We start from the raw sequence: 21,654 nt of genomic DNA on the forward strand, positions 1-21,654 counted from the left end.
TTAAATAGGGTAGTCAGTGAAACGTCATTGAAAAGATGACATCAAACAGACAAGCACATTCCCTACCTTGAGGTCTTTACCCTTGCCATTTTTCTGGAATGTTCTCATTCCTCAGTCTGAAACATCCTCTTACAGATACTCCCATTACGATCTTCTTCATCTCTCTAAGGCCTTTACTAAAATGTCCCCTCAGTCAACCCTTTTCTTGCCACCTCTTCTGAAATTGCAGCTTCCCCAAAATTCCCCTTCCTCTTTGTTGTTTGATGTTTCTCTTTAGGTTTTATCATCATCTCAACTGTTACCTATTTGAATAATGTATCTTATCTTTTGCTTGATTTTCTGCACTATAATGTCAACTCCATAAGGGTGGGAATTATTGTTTTCTTTCACTGTTGTCTCCCCATATTCAGGCTCTCAAGATTGCAATTGGGTCAATTTTGATAATGCATACTTTGTAAAACTATGTGCATTTGACTAAGTCTTCAGAATTATTGGCATAAAATTGTTCAAAATATTGTTTTATGTATTCTGTATATTGTTTTCTGTGCCTATATATATTTCCCCAATATTGTTTCTTTGTACCTCCTCGCTTTTCCTTAATCACACTTTGGCATTGTTGATTTGGTCTACAATGTTCTAACCTTTTTTCATCTATTTTCTTTTCTCTTTTCTTTTCTTTTCTTTCTTTTCTTTTCTTTTCTTTTTTCTTTTCTTTTCTTTTTGAGAAAGGGTCTTGCTCTGTTGCCCAGGCAGGAGTGTAGTGGTGTGATCATGGCTCACTTCAACCTCTGCCTCCCATGATCCAGTGATCCTCCCACCTTAGCCTCCCGAGCAAAGTAGGTAGAATTACAGGCATGGGCCACCACACTGGGCTAATTTTTTATTTTTTGGAGAGAGAGTTTTACCATGTTGCCCAGGCTGGTCTCAAACTCCTGGGCTCAACAGATCTGCCTGCCCTCCTAAAGTGCTAGAATTATACACATGAATCACAGCACCCAGTCCCATTTTTTTTCGCAAAGGAATGACAGTATTTTCATGATATGGCTTCTGTATGAGAATACAGTGGGTTACGAATGGAGAGTGGAAGCCAGGGTGCCATTTCAATAGTTCAGTTTGAGTGCCTTGAACCAGGGAAGCAGCTGTAGAGATGGTGAGAAATGGACAGATTCCAGATACATTTTGAGGGCAGAACAATTTTCAGCATTAGATACATTCTACGAAAGAAGAAGAGTCATAAATGACGTTATGGTTTTGGGGCTGTGTTACTGAAAAAAACAGAGTTTCTATCTATTAAGAATAGGAGACAATGAAGCGTGTTTTGGAGGACAGATCAGGAATTCAGTTTGGGGCATGTTGAGTCTGTTTCTCATCCAAGAGGACATGTGGAGTAGGCAATAGGTAAGAGAGCTCAAGAAACAAGTACAGCCTGGAGATAAAAATACAGAGTCATTGGCATATGGAGGGATGTTTAAAGCTCCGAGACTGGAGAAATTAGATAAATAAGTATATACAGAGGAGAGAAAAAGACCAAGGACTGATCTGGAGGGAATCCAGTATTAAGAGATTGAATAGTAGAAGAACCAGTAAAAGTCTGAGAAGGAGCAACCAGTGAGGTTGGAGGAAAACAAGCTACAGTGTTGTCTTAGAAGCAATGGGAAGCAAATGTATGGAGGATAGGGTATTTTCAGAAGGATCCCCACAGTGATCCTTAAAATGTAGCTGAAATAATTTCACCAATCTGCTCAAAATTTCCAGCTGGCTTCCGCTACAGAAACACCAAAAGTTCTTACAAAAGCCATGCCTGCAGCCCTTTCCCTACTTTGCATCACAACCTGCTATAACGCTTCTTCTGTTGCTCTGTCTCATTTAGAGAGGCATGTTGATAAGTCCCACAGTGATGCTGATGTTTCAGTTCTATCAGTTTTTGCTCTATGTAGTTCAGAGTTTAATAGGCATGTTCAAATTCAGGAATAATATATCATCCTCCAGTAAATTGAAAGTTTAATCTTTATGTAATTAATTATAGATGGTTTCCAACTTCTAGTGATTCAGCTTACAATTTTCACTTTACAATGGTGCAAAAGTAATATACATTCAGCAATGACATGTGATATGATACTCTTATGTGACATAGTCAACATTTTATTATAAAATAGGCTTTGTGTTAGATGATTTTGCCAAATTATAGGCTAATGTGAGTGTGAGTGTTCTAAGTACATTTAATGTAGGTGAAGTTAAGCTATAATGTTTGGTTGGTTTAGGTGTGTTAAGTACATTTTTGACTTACAATATTTTCAACTTATAATGAGTTTATTGGGACATGACCCTGTCATGAGTCAAGGAGTGTCTGTACTTATAATGCTTCTGTTCTGAAATCCATTTTGTCTGGTATTAATACATTTATATCAGATTTCTCTTAGTATTTGCCTGACATGTGTTCCATTTTATTAATTTTAACCTATCCATGTTCTTAATGATTAGGTGTATCTTTTGTAAAAAGCAGATAATTCTATTTTGTTTGTTTTTCCAGTCTGAATATCTCTGTTTTGTAACTAGTAAATTTCTACATTATTCACATTTATTTATTATTATTGATATTCTTGAATTTGTTTCTAGCATCTAAGTCTGCTTTCTATTTGCTCTACTTTTTCTTCTTTTCTACTTTCTTGCTATTTATAAGTTGATTAAGAAGGTTTTGCTTTTTGTTTCCTTGCTCATTTTTCTTATTCCATGATTTTATTTATTATACTGGCATGAAAGTTGTAAACTCTATTTGTACAGTATGATTGCCCTTGAATTTTGTTAGATACTTAAAAAAATTGAAAGTTAATCAATATCTTAACCCCCTCTTAATCAATATAAGAAATGGGGAATACTTTAACCAGAACACTCCCCTTTTTATCTTACATATTGTTGTCAAATATTAAATTCCTGACATTTTTCTAGCATGATAAATTTGTTATTCCTGCTGGTTCTCACTCATGGTGGCCTGTTTCCTGTGGTTGGTGATCTCTGCTTTCCTCTTATTGTATTTGCATTTGCTAATAACCTGGCCATGTTAGCCTTCATTGAGGGTTCTGACTAAATGGAAGAGATCTTGTTTCAGTGTCCTTACCCTGTTTATATTCTAAGATTCAATCTCTTTCAGCAATGGTGTAGATATTTGCCCAGGACAATCTGGATTTTTCTATTTGTTTTTTGCCTACGTCTGTGATCTAGTTTTGGGGTCATGAAACTGAGAATGGGGAACCTAAAATGGTTCACTTACTTCCTATGAACCCAGCAAGGTGAATTAAAATCATATATTTTGCCCAGCATCTAGCTGCTTTATACTGAGAAGACCTTTCAGAGGAATCAGTGACGTCATGCCAACTGAAGATGTTCTTTTATTATATGGATGAAAATGTTTCTGTTTGTTTGGATAGCTAGTACAGACTTTTTCATTTCAAAACAGTCACAAATCAGAGCCAGCTGGGGTGAGAGCTCCAAGTGTGCTCTGAAGTCACTTAGGAAAGTTTCAACCAAAACCATAAGCTACAGAAATGTGTCTGCATGTAATAAAGGAGGTAGAGAATGGCTAGAATACTCAGCATCAACAGCTGCTGTAAAAATCACTCATTTGATCTCTGTTCTCTTGTGATGAGCTCTTGGCTTCACATAGTACCCTTCCTAGAGGCACACATGACTTATGAATATCTTTGCACTTACCTACAGTCAGAGCAGGTCAAAATGTGATAGTAGTGAAATATATGAGAATAGAAATAGTTTGGCCCTAAGGTTTTTCTACCATGTTAAAATGTCATACGTAGACAAGCACATACAAACCCTAATGTTTTAATGTATAATAGAAAAGTCTTCACTTGTCCCTCCCTCAAGTGTGTCTCTTTTGATTTTAGGCTGGTTTTGCACTAATTTCTCCAATTAATTCACTAAATTTTGGTATGAGATAAAAATATTAATTTTAATGTATTATTTTCATGGGCTAATGTGTCCTACTTTTTCAGTGAGTGACACATTTTTAAGTACTGTATTTATTCTGCCACTGGGACACAAACTAAACTCTAGAAATTAAGGCATGAATCTCCTTTCACCTAACTCTTTCCTTGCTTCTATATGAGAAATTGGTGAGGGAGTATAAAATACATGTACATCTTTTTAGAAATTAGTTTGTGAATGATGAAAAACACAGCAAATACATCAAAGAAGATTCAAATTAACCTAAATAAATGAAGCAAACCTGTGGAGTTCTATACAGTCTATAATGAACATTTATTAACATCACATTTAATTTTCCCACTGTGTTACCTATGGGGCATTTCCTGCATTTGTTTGAAATTTTCTAACCAAAAGGGCATTTTGAAATATATTGTATTATGATTGACTTTAGATAGCAAGAAAATGTCAATTTATAATAGTCCGCATGCATTCAAAATAAAATAACAGTAGAAAGCCTAATGCCTTTTGCCGTCAAAGGTTTCAATTTCTCATGCTTGGTTTTAAGCCTTTAAAAACCAGCATATCCAAAATCAAGAAAGGCGAAAAATACCAAAATCATTTCATAGCAGTAATTACATTTTCCTTTGGCTCATGTGCCTTTAAAACGTCTGAATGCATTGCTGTGCAAGTGTCATGTGTGTTTAAAAGATGCATAATTATTAGATGCAGTTCCAGCATAGTGTTTTAAGTACAAGCACCCACTTCCTGTTCAAGGTAAGAGCTCCTGTTCAAGGTAAGCTGCCTTTGAATGTGGCAGCAGGATCAAATTGTTGAATACATTGACTCATCGGTGAAGGCTGGAATTTATGCTCCTTAGTCCTCTGTGAAACATGTTTTTCATTTTTTATTTTTTTAAAACTGTATCTTAGGATCTGCTTCAAAACACAGATGCCCACAAAAGAGCATTCCATGAAATCTACCGGACTAGGTCTGTTAACGGGATTCCAGTGCCACCTGATCAATTAGAGGACATGGCCGAGAGGTAAGAGAATGTACTTAAATGAGGTCTGTTTTTAAAATGCCAGGTGGATGCTTTTTACTTTTTTTTTTTTCATGATTTTATTTTTAACAGAGAAGCTTACCTTTGGTAAATAGAAAGTGGGCTTCCATAACGTATGCTGAGAATGCCAACATTCTAATATATTATTAACTGAAAAGACTGAACCTGAATTTATCTGCAGCCTGGAAATCACAGAAATGGTTTCTTCATAGGCTGTATTTTTGTTCAGTACTGTAAGGAACATTATGTAATATTGCAAAAACAGCTTATAAAAGAAACAGACGAGAGATGTGTTGGCAGGGGAAAAAACCAAATCAAAGACTTAAATCATTCATGTTTTGCTTTTAAATCCAGAGCTAGAAAAGAAAGGAGATCTCCAGAAAATGATCAGCCAGAGTTAGAAGAGCTTGTGGCCACATTCTATTTAAGGCTGACATGTAACAGGTTAAGTAAGCATCGGTTCTGTTACTATTAGTTACATTCTATAAATTCTCCCTGTTTTATTTCTAGGTTTCATTTTGTTTCCTCCACATCAGAGCTACACCTAATGAAAATGGAATTTTTAGAATTAAAGTACCGTCTGCTCTCACTGCTGGTTCTTGCAGAGTCAAAGCTGAAGTCCTGGATCATTAAGTATGGGAGGAGAGAGTCAGTGGAGCAGCTTCTACAGAACTACGTGGTAAGTCCCCGGTGCTTTGACAGAGAATTCCGATGAGCCATGGATTTAGCAACACTGTTCAGTTACTTTGACCCTGTTGTTTTAATCTTTAATTTAAACATAAAGATAGCTGTGTGTTAAATGGGTTAGATATAAGTTTATGAGCTTTTCAGAATTATCTGAAATCTAAACCTATTTCTTTGGAATTTGATTATTTAAAATCCCCTAGTTTAGAAAGGCTTCGCTGCATTAATCACATGGGACCATCCTGACTGGCTTTATTGATTTTTTAAAAAAGTTTTTGTATTGCATACCCACATTTTTTATTGAAGATCACCATTTAAACTAAATTAAAATACTTAAAGATTGCCTTCATGTTTTTTTAACATTCAGTTTTGACTAGTTTAGAACAATTCTCAAGTGTCCAAATGGGAACTATTTTTTTAGAGTGTGTCCACGGTGTCTTTTTTATTGTCATTCCCTGAGCTTTATTGACCCTTGTGTGCACCCAAGAAAAGTAAAATTTTGTCAATAAATCTCTGTACCAACTTAATTTTTAAAGATTATCTCATATTTTCGGCTATCAATATAGATAATTCTCTGTCTACCAGAATCATAGACCTGCATCAATGATTGAAAGAATTTGGCTGCTCTGTAACTAGCAGTTTTAATGCATTATAGTTACTAAAGACAGGTTATTTCTTAATTAAACATGCCCCTCCTACAAATTAATTTTCAATGCAAATTTGCTCACAGAATTAATATTAATAGATATTTTAGTCTTGTACTGTTTCATTTATGTTTAAATACAAATTCTATGATAAATCAATGAATTTTTAAAATATAAGCCCATTTATAACTTGATTAGTCATAGTGACTCTATACCATGTTCTGCTTGAAATACTTATTGAAACCATTTTCTCACTGAGGCATCTTAGAACCAGAATCTGTCTTGTTACATTTCAGTTTCATTTTCTGTGATGAGTGAACAACATGTAGTTGAGAAAAAAAAAATGATTTAACTGCTTTACAGTAAAATCTTTCCCTATACTAAAATTGTCTAGGAAACGTTTGTCCCAAAATGCAAAATCTGTTATGTTCCTTTATTCATTTCTAGTTATTTTGGCAAGTTATGAAAAACCTAGAATTTTAGATTCAAGCAATTACATTAGTTCTTCAAATATAAAATACAAATATGCATGTATATTTTCAGATTTGCTCATGCCAAATGATACCCTCTGAGCCCAGTAGTTAATTATACCAGATACAGTCTTTGTTCTGGCTATTTCAGAACAGCGAATCAGTCAGATTTAAACAGCTAATAAGACCATTCCACCAGGTGAATGTTCCAACACAATGATGTTAATAATTCTCTTCGATTTTCTCAAATGATGCGTGAATAGAGAATTATTACTAATGATAAAAACATTAGTGCTCTCTGCCTACTTCATAAAGTTAAAGACAAGTTCACTCAGCTGCTACTTCCAAACTGCTTTTTAACTTTCACAACTATTCATTAAATTGCTGATTATCCAAAATACACAGCATGCTTTAATGAACATTTCCTAATAGTCTCATCTGCTACTGAAGAATGCCTACCTATCACTCATATTTCTTTTCCCTAAAGGTTTTTAAGGTATTTTTGCTTAATAGTTTTGATAACCATGGATTATGGAACATTTCCCACGTGCCAAGTGTTTTATATGCATCATCTTTTATCTCAGTGATGGCCCTACAGGCTGGGGGCTTCACATTGTTTCGGATACCAAGGAGCCAGTGCAAAACCACTGAGGCTTCATAGGCTCAAGTCACATACTCCTGGTGGCACATGCTCCAGGTGGTAAAGTGTGGAATCAGAAATTGAATTCATATCTTTCCAAATCAAAAACCCTTGAGCTTAAGTGCTGAATATCATGATCTAAAAAAATTGTGAAAAAAATATTTTAACATAAAAGGCCAAATCCTAGATATGATATCTTATGTCTTCATGGTGTAAAGAATGTAATTCACATAAATATTAGTTCTATTTAATATTGGTTCATATTTGACAATATCTTACACTTACATACCTGTAAGTGTACTGTCAAAGCCTGTGAGTTGCTGTTATTTGTGTATGAGGCAGCATGGTTGTGGGAGAGGAGAAGCTGATAAAGTGCAGATACCAGTCACTACAAAGGTGGTTAGTCATGGTTTAGCTACTGAGTACCCATGTGTCTGTGAATAGCTTAATTTCTAGAAGACTTAGTCTTTCCCAGAGTTTTAATAATGATGATTATGATAATAATAATAATAATAATAATAATAATAAAATAGTAGGGATTTTTCTAGGGAAGAAAGACTGACATATACTTTTTTCCTTCTATGTTAACACCTCATAGAGCGTTTCTTATCCCTAATGTTATGAAAAATCATTCATTTTGGAACAGGCAATTTCAAAGAGCCTGAAGACTTTCAAATAAAATCACAAATTAACAAAAGTCAGTTTTGTAAATGCAATTCTTTCCTTGGTTTCCAACCCCCATGCCCCCACCAAAAAAGGGCTGGGAGCAGCAGCTCACAAACATCTGTAATCCTTGCATTTTGGGAGGCTTAGATGGAAGAGGCACTTGAGGCCAGGAGTTTGAGACCAGCTCAGGAAACATAGTGGGACCCTGTCTCTACAAAAAAAAAATTGAAAATTTAGCCTGGCGTCACGGTGTGCACCTGTAGTCCCAACCACTCAGGAGACTGAGGCAGGAGGATAACTTGAGCCCTGGAGTTCATGGCTGCAGTGATCTATGATCCTGTTACTGCACTTCAGCCTGAGCTACAGAGTAAGACCCTGTTTCAAAAAAAAAAAAAAGTATTATAATAAACCACATGCTGCTACCTCATGTAATAACCAAAGTAATATTCGGGCCATACAGTTTCCATAATTATCTTTTTCTTAGTTGTAATTCTCAAATCAGACTTATTCGTCCTGCAAAAAGGAAAGAATACTTTTTTTTAAGTGTTAGAGAAAGAGAATGTGCTTCCTAGCTCAGATATGCAGCCACTGAGTGCTTAAAGAATTCTTGGATAATACTTCACAAATACTTGTTGTCATTAATTTAGGGCATGGCCATTGGTAAGTGATTACATGCTGTAATGCAAATCAAACAATAATTCGTTTAGTTCTTGCGGTCAAAATTGTTGCCAAAGACCAAAACATATGCTCACAATGCACTATGAAAAAAAGAGGCTAATATTCCAATCTTTCACGTGAAAGAAAAAAAAGAGCTCTTGAAACCGTGGACTGTGTGAATGCAACATAATGTGAATATTCATTTTATTCATAATTATATTTTAATGTAAATAGTCTTGATAAAAACCACCCCTTAATATTCATTTTAATTATCTGAAATTATCTGGTGTAGTTCCATTCAAGTGAAACTGATGAGTTTCATATTTATTATATTTATGCCCATCTTGTGAAAGTAGAAATACAGTCACTAACACTAAAATTAAATACCAAAAATAAGTATGCCACTTACTTTTCTTGAAATACCATCAACTTTTAAAGTCCCCTGACTAAAATGGCTTATTTGTTGAACTTGGGATCCAAATGTCAACCTTATTTTGAAAGAAATAAATGAATCCTGATATTATTATTTTAAACATGCATTTGTATTTACTTTTGCATTTTTCTGAGAGGTGTGTCTAAATCGCTTACATTAAAATGGAGATTTAGCAGTTCTGCTAAAGTGATTCAATAGACAAAATAATCCATATTGCTAAATGCATTTATTTCCATATTCAGAAAAAAAAGGACGAAGTTAGATGGACCAATAAAAATTTAAATTAAAAATAGGAATCTTTCTTTGAAAATTAATCATCCAGTCTTGCTAATAGCCAAGTTCAAAAATAGATTAACGAGTTTCTACAGCATTTATAAAACATTCTTTCTGAAGACATTCTTCCTTCTTCCCTGCCTCTTGGACCAAAAATTAAATTGGAAATAAGCTTTTCTCACTTGTTTATTTTTAATTATTTTGTAAGCTACTCTAGCAAAAGCATATTTAAGTATTCCTGTGCGCCACAAGCAACTAGTTTCCATTCTTTGACACTTAGGACAATTATTTTGCTATTGGCTTCTTGAAATTTGCATCAATATTAAATGCAGACTGTTTTTTAAACTTTGCCAAATATAATTATTTCTTCAATTTCTTACACAGTATCTTGAACATTAGGTATATTTTTGATCAAATAATGATTTGGTTGTTTAGTTAAGTTACTCAAAATTGTAAATTATTCTTTTCCCAACTGAGTTGTAATAAAAAGATATAAGAATAAATAGTGAATTAATCAGAATATTATTGTCTTACTTTATTCTCAAACAAATAAAATAAAGCCAATGAAAGTTATTGAATGTTGTATTCATCATGGAGCCTCTTAGTCCAGCTCACAGCTTTCTCTATTCACTTTATCCCTGAAGAATAGTTAATTTATAAGTAAATGCTTTATAAACATAAAATGATATAAAATTTGTTACAGATACAATTTTTTAAATGTTATCTCAAGATATGATAAACATTTATCAGTAAAAACAATCTAGAGATTTCTATGAAATTGCTTTATGAATAATAATGTTTCCTCTGCACACAAGTGTCTTGCAACTCCATATTAAGCATTCATCAGCGTGCTATACAAAAAATCAGCTCGTTTTTGAAGGCTAATTTTGTATTTATGACAATGACATTTATGAAGTATTTTAATAGATTCAAATCACAGGAACTCATTATACTATAACAAGAAATTAAAGAGCCTTTGGTGATGTGTTGTTAGCTATAATTGCATCAGTTCTCTACTTTAGAGAAGTGAGAATGGTCTTTGAAACGGGCATTATTTTATATTTCTTGAAGTGAGCAATAATAAAATTTACCTAAAGACTTTTTTGTGTGTTCTCAATTTTATAATATCCATTTGCCAGTAATGACTCTATTACATGTATGAATTACAGATTTATAGACATGTCTTACTGTAATTTTTCTATAATAGGCCATTGATAACATGAATAGAGTATGCAATTATTTAAAATTTTTCTACTTACTTTTAGTTTATTTGTTATTATTATTATTGGATGGAGTCTCACTTTGTCACCCAGGCTAGAGTGCAGTGGCAAGATCTTGGCTCACTGCAACCTCCAGCTCCCGAGTTCAAGCAACTCTCCTGCCTTAGCCTCCTGAGTAGCTGGAACTACAGGCACATGCCACCATATCTGGCTAATTTTTGTATTTTTAGTAGATATGGGGTTTCATCATGTTGGCCAGGCTGGTCTTGAATTTCTGACCTCAGGTGATCTGGCTGCCTCGGCCTCCTGAAGTGCTGGGATTAGAGGCATGAGCCACCACTCCCAGCCTACTTACTTTTTATTTTAAGGGGAGTATTTGTGCGCTGTGTCATTTATTTATAATCTGGAGCTCCTCAGAGCAGTCATTCACCAGGATTAATGTTCAAAGAGCAACAGAATTCCACAGCTGAAACACAGTGGGACACTTTAAAATGTTCTTCTAAATTTAGTGCTTTCTAAATGTTAGACCCAAGTTCTCTAGAGAAATTTCTGTCTCTTCAAAAAGCAAACCCTTGGTTGGTGAAGAAATAGAATATTTTCTTAATCTTGTACTGGATAGAATCAAAAGCATGGAATCAATTTATGTGTTCAAAATGATCTTAGGTAATTTGTGGCAGTGAATTAAGTTTATATTTTCAAAAAGAGTGAGATTAGCAAATTTGGGTAAACTGTACTTATAGCTATACTGAAGAAAATTGACTTTGGAATTTTACATGAGCCTAATGTTTGCTATCTTCTAACCATTCCTCCTTTTCTAGTCTTTTATAGAAAATAGCAAGTTCTTTGAACAATATGAAGTGACATACCAGATCTTGAAACAGACAGCCGAAATGTATATCAAAGCAGATGGTTCAGGTAAAACATGCTACAGAATTTGTTGCAATGTAGACTACAGTAGAATTTAGAGCCTTTCAGATTTCTATCTGATCAGATCATTCTTTCTCTCCATAGAATTTTTGTGTCATCTTGCCATTGGCCAAGAGAACACATACTAGCTTCAGTTCCTTGTGCTTTGTACAGTGCCTGACCTGCATAATCATACTTTTTCTCTCTCTTTTTCTCTCTCCCTCTGTGTCTGTGTGTGTGTGTGTGCATGCGTGTGTGTTCTTCTAAGAGAGAACAAAATAAGCAATCGTTTTCTAAATTGCAATTTTTCAAGCTACCTTCAATTCTAAGATTAAAGTCAAAAGCATAGAATAACTTGAGTAACAATCAAGTAAATGAGAAATTAATTAGTGTAAAGATGTAATTTGTAAAATGCATTTGTTTTCCATGTATAATTATGTCTGTTATATTTGTTGGAAATGAACTCTGGCATTTGTGATGGATAATATTGCAAACCAATGTATAAGACCACAGAAAAAAAGATATGGAGGATTTAAAATATAAAATAAGGGTTATAAATGTTTTTTTTTCTGTTTCAGTGGAGGAAGCTGAGAATGTAATGAAATTCATGAATGAAACCACTGCTCAGTGGCGAAATCTCTCAGTAGAAGTTAGAAGTGTGAAGAGCATGCTGGAAGAAGTGATCTCTAACTGGGATCGCTATGGCAATACAGTGGCTAGTCTGCAAGCCTGGCTAGAGGATGCTGAAAAAATGCTCAATCAATCAGAAAATGCCAAAAAGGTAAGACTGGTTTGTGCAAAAAGAAAAGGCTTTTGATGTACACAAGCACGAGAGACTTTTACAGCAGAGCTCACTAGGGAGTATCATATATTTGCAAGTGTGACTCAAGAATCCTGACTTTGCCTGAAAAGTTGCACTTTCAGGTTAGTAATAGGCCAATAAATACACTGCTTATAGAAGCTGATGAAGGGTTGAGTAAATCCAGTGGGCAGCAGAGGAGAGGGCACTATATTACACTGAAGTCTGTGTGTGAAGGGGAGTGTGTAGGACCCCAGTCTTCATGGATTTCCTGATTAAAGAGAGGATGAAAACAACTTTGGTTTGTCTTCATATAGCGTGAAACACATAGTACTGAATCTATGTGAGAGCATCCACCAGCTGAACAGCTGGACCATGACATTTGTACCTCTTTAGATATTCTGTTTTGGATTCTACTAACCCTCAAGCAAGGGCCTCATTCTAAGTAGGAGTGATTTCTTTGTGGCCAGTTATAAGTATGTATGTGTGTGTGCCTGCGAGAGCTACTATTTTACGTTAATGTTACTTATTTAAATATCACATGAAATGGACCGATTTCTGCTTATATACTTCCAAATAGAAGCCTGGCATTTTTAGGTGGAAAATCAATTTATATGTAAGTGATACTAAAAATGTACACACTAGAATTACCACATGCCATCCAAGATTGGTTCATCTATTATTGTTTGTACAAGTAGATGTATCACTTTTAAATGTTTTACCATTTGACATTTCATATAGATTAAATATGCTCACGTAGCTGAGGGAGGCAATAACTATGTACCCATACAGATTTTGGCTTTTCCAATTAGACTGGCTGTGCCCTAGTAGATGTCATATGTGTTAATTTGATCCAAAGGAATATAACCAGCAGAAACAGAAGTGTTCTTATCTATTTATACATGTAGGAAGTCCTCCCACACATGGCTTATGAAATGGATTTTGAATTATCTTTGGTATCCTTGTTTTTCACTGTGGTATCTGTTGTGTGTGTGAACGTGCACACATGCACTTTATTTAAAATGAGTTGGAAACTGTTTCATTGCCAAGAGTGAACCCTTAAACAAACAAGAAAGTGTGTTGTTGTATTAAGTGCTCTCGACCCAGATACTTAATTTAATTTTTTTCTTCGATGGTTTATCTCCATGATTGCTAATTACCTTAATGTACTACATTGAAATTTAAAAATCAAAAGTAACAGGTCAAAAATTTGTTTAGAAATTTTTAGAGAAAGCTATTCTTTCTTTAAAAGGGAATAAAAGCCCCGACTTTACCACCACACAATCTATTCATGTACAAAATTGCACTCGTATACATTTATACAATAAAAAAGGAAGCTATATATTTCCCTTATAAATTATGCCTTTTTTATGACTCTCGCACTGGTATTTACTAGCCTGAAGGTTATGCATAGGTCTCTTACATTGACAGAAATTCAGCTTTTTAATCTGTAAAATAAAAATAACAGAAAGTGGTCATCATGTTTTGTTTTGTCTTCAACAAATGATATGGCGTAAATGTTCTTATAAAAAAGACACTCAGTATCTCTAGTTCACATTTTAAAACTTTTAACTTTTAAAACTTCACATTTTAAAACTTTAAAAATGTGCATTTTTAAAGAGATTTATGATTTATCTTAAAATTCACATGAATGTTAAAGCAAAGATATTTTTCCTAATTTAGTCACTTTCACATCAGTCATTGATATGCGGTTTATGGTTTATGATATTGTGCATTCTTTATTGTTTAGGATTTTTTTCGAAATTTACCTCATTGGATTCAGCAGCATACTGCCATGAACGATGCTGGCAATTTTCTCATTGAAACCTGTAATGAGATGGTTTCCCGTGACCTGAAGCAGCAATTACTATTGCTAAATGGGCGGTGGAGGGAGTTGTTTATGGAAGTCAAGCAAGTATGTCTTTAAAATCTATATACACCTCAAACGTGTGTGTGTTATAAATGTGATAAGTAGTCTGTTTAGAGAGAATTATATTTTTATAGCACGGGTTTAATAAGGCAAAGCATAGATATGTTTAAAACCGGTATGTGTTTTAGGATTGGTTATTCATTCTTTTCCATGCATAATGGCGGAACGTTACAGAAATGTGTTAGTTTGATTAAGGATTATGTTGACATATGGCGCCTACTTCTATGGAACGATTCTTGTTTCAAATCATAGTTCTTCATTTTTATGCTAGTTTCTTTTTTCTTTCAAACTAATTGGACTTACTTCAAATTTATCTAAAATAAGTATCAAGGATTAGAGCCTTTCTTACCAGATAATTCCAGAGATGAAAGTTGTAGTTCCAGTGGTCGCAGCTAAATGGCTTTCACAATGTTCCCTCCTCCCTTTCCTTAACAGTATGCTCAGGCTGATGAGATGGACAGAATGAAGAAGGAGTACACAGACTGTGTTGTTACCCTGTCTACTTTTGCAACGGAATCCCATAAGAAACTTTCTGAACCCTTAGAAGTCTCTTTTATGAATGTCAAGTTACTAATTCAAGACTTGGAGGTGAGGAGTTTCTGAATCAAAATGAAAAGTCTTCTCTGTTGTGACAGTAAAGATCAGCAAGTTTATTCAGATCATTGCGAAAGCTGTTTCTGTGTCTCATGGGCATCACCTTGACATGTCTGTATGTCCCAATTTGCACCTGTCAGAAAAAATATATCAAACGTAAAAAAGACATGTCTTAATCACATAAAGTAACTTCAAATTGATTTTCAATTTGGATTTTTTTTTCTACAACAAAGCATTAGGAAAAATGAGGAAACATCTAAAGATAGCACCTCCACCTAAATACATTCAATAATAAAGCATTTATTCCATGAACTGTGGTGTTTGCATATTTTGAATACCGTGCAGCTCTCAAAAATGAAGTAGTGGAAGAATTTTTAATGACATGGGAAGATTTTGCAATAAATTGCTACATGAGAAAAGGAAAGAACAGTATCATTCTTTTGTCTTTGTAAAAATTTAAAAATGGATATAAACACAGGAAAAAAAGCTTAATGATGTATAGATGAGATGTTCGCTTTGGTTTTTACTGTGGGAAAAGACTTTAAGTAATTTAAATTGTCATTATCCTAATATTTCTAATTTATAAGTTTTTATAAAGGCAGTGAGTTACTTTTCTCTTTTCTTTAAAGAAAACCCGTCCAATTTTAAAAGTCAGAATTGCCAGACATTTTAAATATACATTTACATTATGTTTTATATTTCCATACTACATTAACAATGGTTTTTTGGGAAAGTACAAAGATTATTTCAGCTAATCTTTATGTTTTGGTCACTTTAAAGGAAAGTTTTATTAACAATATAATATTACCAATATTTATTAGTAGTGAAGGGAAGCAAAAACTGGAACCATCAAAAGTTTAGTGTAAGTATTGGATTTTATACAGTGCATATTGATTTTTGTTCTGCAAAATTTTGATTCCAAAATTCTTCTATGGAATCCTGAAATTAAGAGGAAATGTGTCATATGTGAATCTGGCTGTTTCAATGATTCATGCAGGATATTGAGCAGAGGGTGCCTGTGATGGATGCCCAATACAAGATAATTACAAAGACAGCACACCTGATTACCAAAGAAAGCCCCCAAGAAGAAGGAAAAGAAATGTTTGCAACCATGTCAAAGCTCAAAGAACAGCTAACCAAGGTGCGAAAATAATTTAATGCTCAATAGTCTGTGTGACACCAACAGTGCCTTCAGCTTGCTTGCTGCCCCCTCTCCCCATAGGCAAATTGTTTACTTGTTAATGGTGTTTTTGTTTCTAATTGGGATTCTTGATTTAGTAACTTTTTCATGAATTAAAAAAAACAAAACAAAACTATGATGCTGATACCAAATATTACCTTTGTAAATTTAGAAGTGTTATAGCTATATTTTAATAGAAAGGTAGATACTTTTGGGGAACAGTTACATGTGATAAAATGAAGAGAGGGAAAGAGAAAGAGAAAAAGGATGAGGAGGAGAAAGAAGAGGGACCCTACACTTAACTGAGAATTTATTGAGATTTGTTTGATATATTTCCACTCCAAGCTTACCTGTGCAATTTTCTGCAAGCATAGCCACAAAGCAGTGGAAATTCTGCCCTTCTATTTCATGGAGTTCACCTTAGGCTTAGAATATATACATTTAGGCTGCATGTGGTGGCTCACGCCTATAATCTCAGCACTTTGGGAAGCTGAGGAGGAAGCATCACAAGATCAGGAGTTCGAGACCAGACTGACCAACATGGGGAAACCTTGTCTACTCAAAATACAAAAATTAGCTGGGTGTGGTGGTGTGTGCCTGTAATCCCAGCTATGCAAAAGACTGAGGCAGGAGAATTGCTTTAACTGGGGAGGTGGAGGTTGCAGTGAGCCAAGATCGCACTATTACACTCCAGCCTGGGCAACAGAGTGAGACTCTGTCTCAAAAAAAAAAAAAAAAAAGAATATATACATTTATACATTTTCTGTATGGGAACTAGATGGATGTAAGCACTAGCCATAAGCATTTTCTATTCTATTGGGTGATTTTTCCTTAAGAGCTTTGGAAGTTCCATCCGGATTTGTTGTCTATCCAAATTTGAATTTTAGAAGATGGTATTATTTGCAAAGTTCACCTAAATCAGGTAATTAATTTCTGATAAAAGAGAGAAGTGATTATAATAAATGAATGGAAACATTTTAAAATGAAGAATGGGAAAACAAAGTAGAAATGAAGCAGAAGACCTTGTTAAATAGGAAAGAAAGGTAGAAAGGAAGAGAATAACCTTTGTGAAATCAGTGGTAGGGAAAAACTGAAAAAGAATATGTTCAAAAAGCTAAAATAGAAAAAATAGCGACCATAAAAAAGAGAAAATTTCATCTGTCAATCTGATATCTATGAGAATGTTTATGTTCAGTTCATTTTTTTTTACCATTCAAGTTAGAATTATTTATAATTTAAAGGTAATGGACAATAATGGTAATATTGGATACTAGTAAAATCTGCTAAACAATGAGTACAATTTGAAGTCAACATTTTCAATTGGATAACTTCCCAGCAGCTTTCAGAGCCATAGCTGGGCTTGCACGTCTTAACCTGAGCCATGTTTAGGTGTTCAGGGAAACCCCTGAGAGAGGAAATTGTCATTTGCTTTTTTACTGTTTCAGATGCAGCATCTTGACAGGTTTTCTCTTGCACCCAGGAAGGATTAATAAAACACACTGATTTGTATACACATTAGTAGACTCTCTTGGTTTTGTTCAAGGTATTTATACCAGAGTCTTGTTGCACCAGCAAGATGGTAACTTTCTTTTGATTAGTGTATACTTCAGGCAGTATATCCAAGAACATAAAAACATTTCTTCATACATAATTATGTGTTTGACAGTACAGCACAATGTTACCCTACACCACTTTCCTCAAGGATTATTTTTGGAATATGCCTCATATGGTTAGACCATTATTGTCTTTATACTACATGAGAAACAAAGAATGACCTACTAACAAATAGTGATTAATTTCCTTTCCTTGGTTATCTGAAAGTATGAGAAGAGATGGGAAGTCCTTGGAGGATGACAGGATAGACACCTGAAGCTCTTGATTTCCAAGAGCCTATGACCTCGTCTTTAAGACAATGCAGGTCTATAAACTAAAACATGTTTTAAAAGACAAGTGACAGGTAAGGGCTGCATCAGTTCAGACTACAGAGCCCTCCCCTAGCATGGGAACCTTCATGAGAAAATTGGTGTGACATTAGTGTTTGGGATGAGTAGGATGTTGATAAGCAGGGAGCAGCAAAGCATGGAGCTGGTGGGAGGAAGGGAAGCACAGGCCTGTCTGGGAAGAATAAGTCGACAGGTTTATAAATTCATCTTAAGTCAAGGGTTCAAGTAGGCAACCTTGAAAATAAAGCTGGAAGACCCAGGATGGTCTAGATAATGTGATAATAATTCGTGACTGTCTTAGGTCAGATTTCAAGGCCAAAATAAAAATGAGTTGTGTGGTTTATGAAGCACAATTTGATACCATCTGGCTCACTAAAAACAATCATTTAGATGAGAAAGTGCTATCCAGATGGACGATTTAGATGAATTTTCATGAGAAAACTCAGTAGCCATTTATTTGTCTCAGTGATACAGCACTATTATTTTTCACAGCAAAATTTAACAATATAGAGGAAATATCATTAAAGAAATGTCTTTAGATATTTGTAAGCACCAAATGATCATGTCACTAAAGAAAATGTTCCTCAGAGCTATGCACATTCCCTGAGCTAGTGGCACTTAATGGTCTTTCATGGAATTTTTGCCTTTGTGTTTTTAAAGGTCAAAGAATGTTACTCCCCGCTCCTTTATGAGTGTCAGCAGCTGTTGATTCCGTTGGAGGAATTAGAAAAGCAGATGACGTCCTTTTATGACTCACTTGAGAAAATCAACGAAATTATCACAGTTCTTGAGCATGAGGCACAATCTAGTGCTCTTTTTAAACAAAAGCATCAGGTGAGAACAATCCCTTTCAGGAGACAATTATTTTAAAATGTGTAACAAGACCAGGGTGTTGCTTACAGTAATAGAAATTCAGTTAGGACAAGAAACATTTTTCTAGAATAGTACTACTAACTCAAAACAAAAATACATGTCTTGTCCAAAGATGAAAATCCATTCACTGTCAATGGAGGGGCTATGAGAACTGTTTCCAGGGACCAGGCTAGCTGGACTCAGGTGCAAACCAGGCTCTATTCATCTGATTCAGTAAATTCATTGAGTTGAGCAAAATTAGGAAAAATGGTTTGTGTTGAGCACTCAGCTCTCCTTTCTATCAATGGAGCAATATTGTGAGCTGACGGCACTCAGCAAGCTATTTATAAGCATCTGCTGTGTGCATGCATCAGTCATGCATCCTGAACACCAAGTATGGAAGATGCAAAGTTCACTATGTCTCTGTGAAATAAGGGATGTGTTATAGAGATGGAGCCACATCCATAACTCATAACTTCAAACATTAAGGGTACCCATAATCAAAGGACTTTCTGTTATGTCTCTGCTTTGTATTTATTTAATTTTCTTACAGTGTCTACTAGCAATAGACTACATATAGTCTATCCTTTTAAAAATGCTAGTGAGAATTTATTTATATTAAACTTTTTATGGACTTTGTTCATGAAACATGATCGCTAGCTTTGCTAGTAGAAAGAAACTATAAGAAAATTAAATAAATATACTGTCTCTCTATATTAAATATCTAAAAGATAAATATATATAAATTATATATAAAGCATAAAAATATTTATATAAAACATATAAATATTTGTATTGTATATACATATATGATATTTTCATTCTTTTATCAACCTTCTTTTGGAAAATCATTTACTGTTGCTTCCCACACATAGCTTTAGGCATTACTTGCTGCCTCACTGATTAACAAAATGGTCAATTCCATATGTGCTTTCATTTCTTGATACTTTGAAAAAAATATAGATGATTGATAGCTAGATAATTTCAATATATATTATTTACATATATATAATAAAAACAATTTCTTTCCATTTCCATCTAGTATATATAACCTCTGTCTTATGAGATCTTTTCTTTACTGTTTGGAATAGGAGAGTTTAAACAACCATGAATCTCTGGAAATGTATTTGATGTGATAATCATTTTTCTTTGTCTCATTTTTAGTAAACAGATTGTATGCATAGCAGTCTCCTACTGAGTATTGTAGTTAATTGACTTATTTGGTTTATTACAAATGAACCTATCCACCAGAGGAGTGAGAAACTAATGTACAAAAGGTTTGCCACTGCATTAATTGAAATAGATTCATGGGAGGAAGGTAGCATCATTAGTAAAAAGAGCCAGGAGTGTCTGGAATGAGTCTGACAGATATTCTGATCTTATATCTAATATTGCAAATTAGGAAGCTTTCATTATCTTTAATTTTCTCGCCTTAAGATGAAGGCTACAATACCTGAGTTTAGGGCTTGTTGCAGATACATTAGATACTCCATAATGTGATTAGCATGTAATAAGTGGCACTATATGACTGATAATAATATTACTATTATCCATAGTAAAACCACAGTGATTATACCAGAAAACTGCATTCTCATATTGGATAGAGATTATCTTTCATCTTTAGACATGGTGACATTGCCTACATTTCTAAATTTGTATTGTCATTAAATAATCTTTCCATAATTAAAATAACATTCATAGCATTATTAATAATAAAATTTTATAACACATTTTGAACTTATTTTACCCTTTTATTGCCTAAGTCTTCAAAAGGAAAAAGTACATCCTTATTTTATTTTGCCCAAACAAACAAAAAACCGTAATCTTGATATTTGCATCTGGATATCCAAAATGGCATCCAAATGAGGAGTTTGAAATATTTTTTCAAAGCAGTTGAGGATACTGAAATGCAAATGGTATAATTCAGGTCAAAAAGTGACTCTACCTTGTGCTGGCCTCAACGATTTCCATGCTGTGTACTGCCAAAATCAAAATTGGAGGCCACAGGTCAGAGGTGGAAGTGTCTGTAAGTCACCATTACATCTTGTCCTGCAAATGTGTGACAGCTGCAAGTTTTCCCTAGCTGCATGGGTCTGCTGCCCTTTTTAAATTAGGATCTAAACCCTACCATTTCATTACTAAGACTGATAGGCTGTATACCTTCAAATATTATAAATTTAGGATATATGAAATACATATTTAGTGCATCTCTTTCAGCAAAGTGAATACGCATTGATGCTTAATTTGTTTAGTCACGTTAAAACCTGATCTGTATTGATTAATTTCATTATTGTTCTCTCAATTAGACCACAGGCCTGTCACCTTGCTAGAGGAATGCAGACCTAGACAAACAACTTTTGATGCTCTGTCATTTTCTTAGTGATAATAAAATGTACATGAGATATTTCAAAATCTTGAAAAACTCTGTGTAACATTTAAATGCCTTATATAATAAAGCACTGACTTCAGTGATTGTTTAAAATTGAGATCTTTTGGCCAGGTGCGGTGGTACATACCTGTAATGCCAGCACTTTGGGACGCCAAGGTGGGCAGATCACAAGGTTAAGAGATCGAGACTATCCTGGCCAACATGGTGAAACCCTGTCTCTACTAAAAATACAAAAATGAGCTGGGCATGGTAGCATGCACCTGTAGTCCCAGCTACTCGGGAGGCAGGAGAATCACTTGAGCCCAGGAGGTGGAGGTTGCCGTGAGCTGAGATCGCACCACTGCATTGCAGCCTGGTGACAGAGCAAGACTCCATCTC

The 21,654-nt window shown here is 34.5% G+C and overlaps 1 protein-coding gene across 18 annotated transcripts in view; it reads left to right on the forward strand.

Annotated features, from left to right (window-relative positions):
• The window catches only part of SYNE1 (spectrin repeat containing nuclear envelope protein 1), a 529,474-nt gene that overhangs the window by 162,692 nt on the left and 345,128 nt on the right, over window positions 1-21,654 (forward strand). For 15 of the 18 annotated variants that reach the window (XM_017537464.2, XM_037742153.1, XM_037742143.1 and 12 more), the window contains 8 exons: window positions 4,866-4,978; window positions 5,507-5,675; window positions 11,502-11,598; window positions 12,168-12,370; window positions 14,139-14,303; window positions 14,754-14,906; window positions 15,910-16,053; window positions 18,696-18,869. In XM_017537464.2, coding sequence (XP_017392953.1) covers window positions 4,866-4,978; window positions 5,507-5,675; window positions 11,502-11,598; window positions 12,168-12,370; window positions 14,139-14,303; window positions 14,754-14,906; window positions 15,910-16,053; window positions 18,696-18,869 — 1,218 coding nt within the window. Of the gene's footprint in view, window positions 1-2,781; window positions 4,730-4,865; window positions 4,979-5,172; window positions 5,446-5,506; window positions 5,676-11,501; window positions 11,599-12,167; window positions 12,371-14,138; window positions 14,304-14,753; window positions 14,907-15,909; window positions 16,054-18,695; window positions 18,870-21,654 lie in introns of those variants that run through there. The other 3 variants (XM_017537562.2, XM_017537568.2, XM_037742159.1) reach the window with 3 other exon arrangements.

This window comes from Cebus imitator, unplaced genomic scaffold (genome assembly GCF_001604975.1).
Source record: "Cebus imitator isolate Cc_AM_T3 unplaced genomic scaffold, Cebus_imitator-1.0 Scaffold6, whole genome shotgun sequence".
In the NCBI taxonomy this organism is placed as follows: domain Eukaryota; kingdom Metazoa; phylum Chordata; class Mammalia; order Primates; family Cebidae; genus Cebus; species Cebus imitator.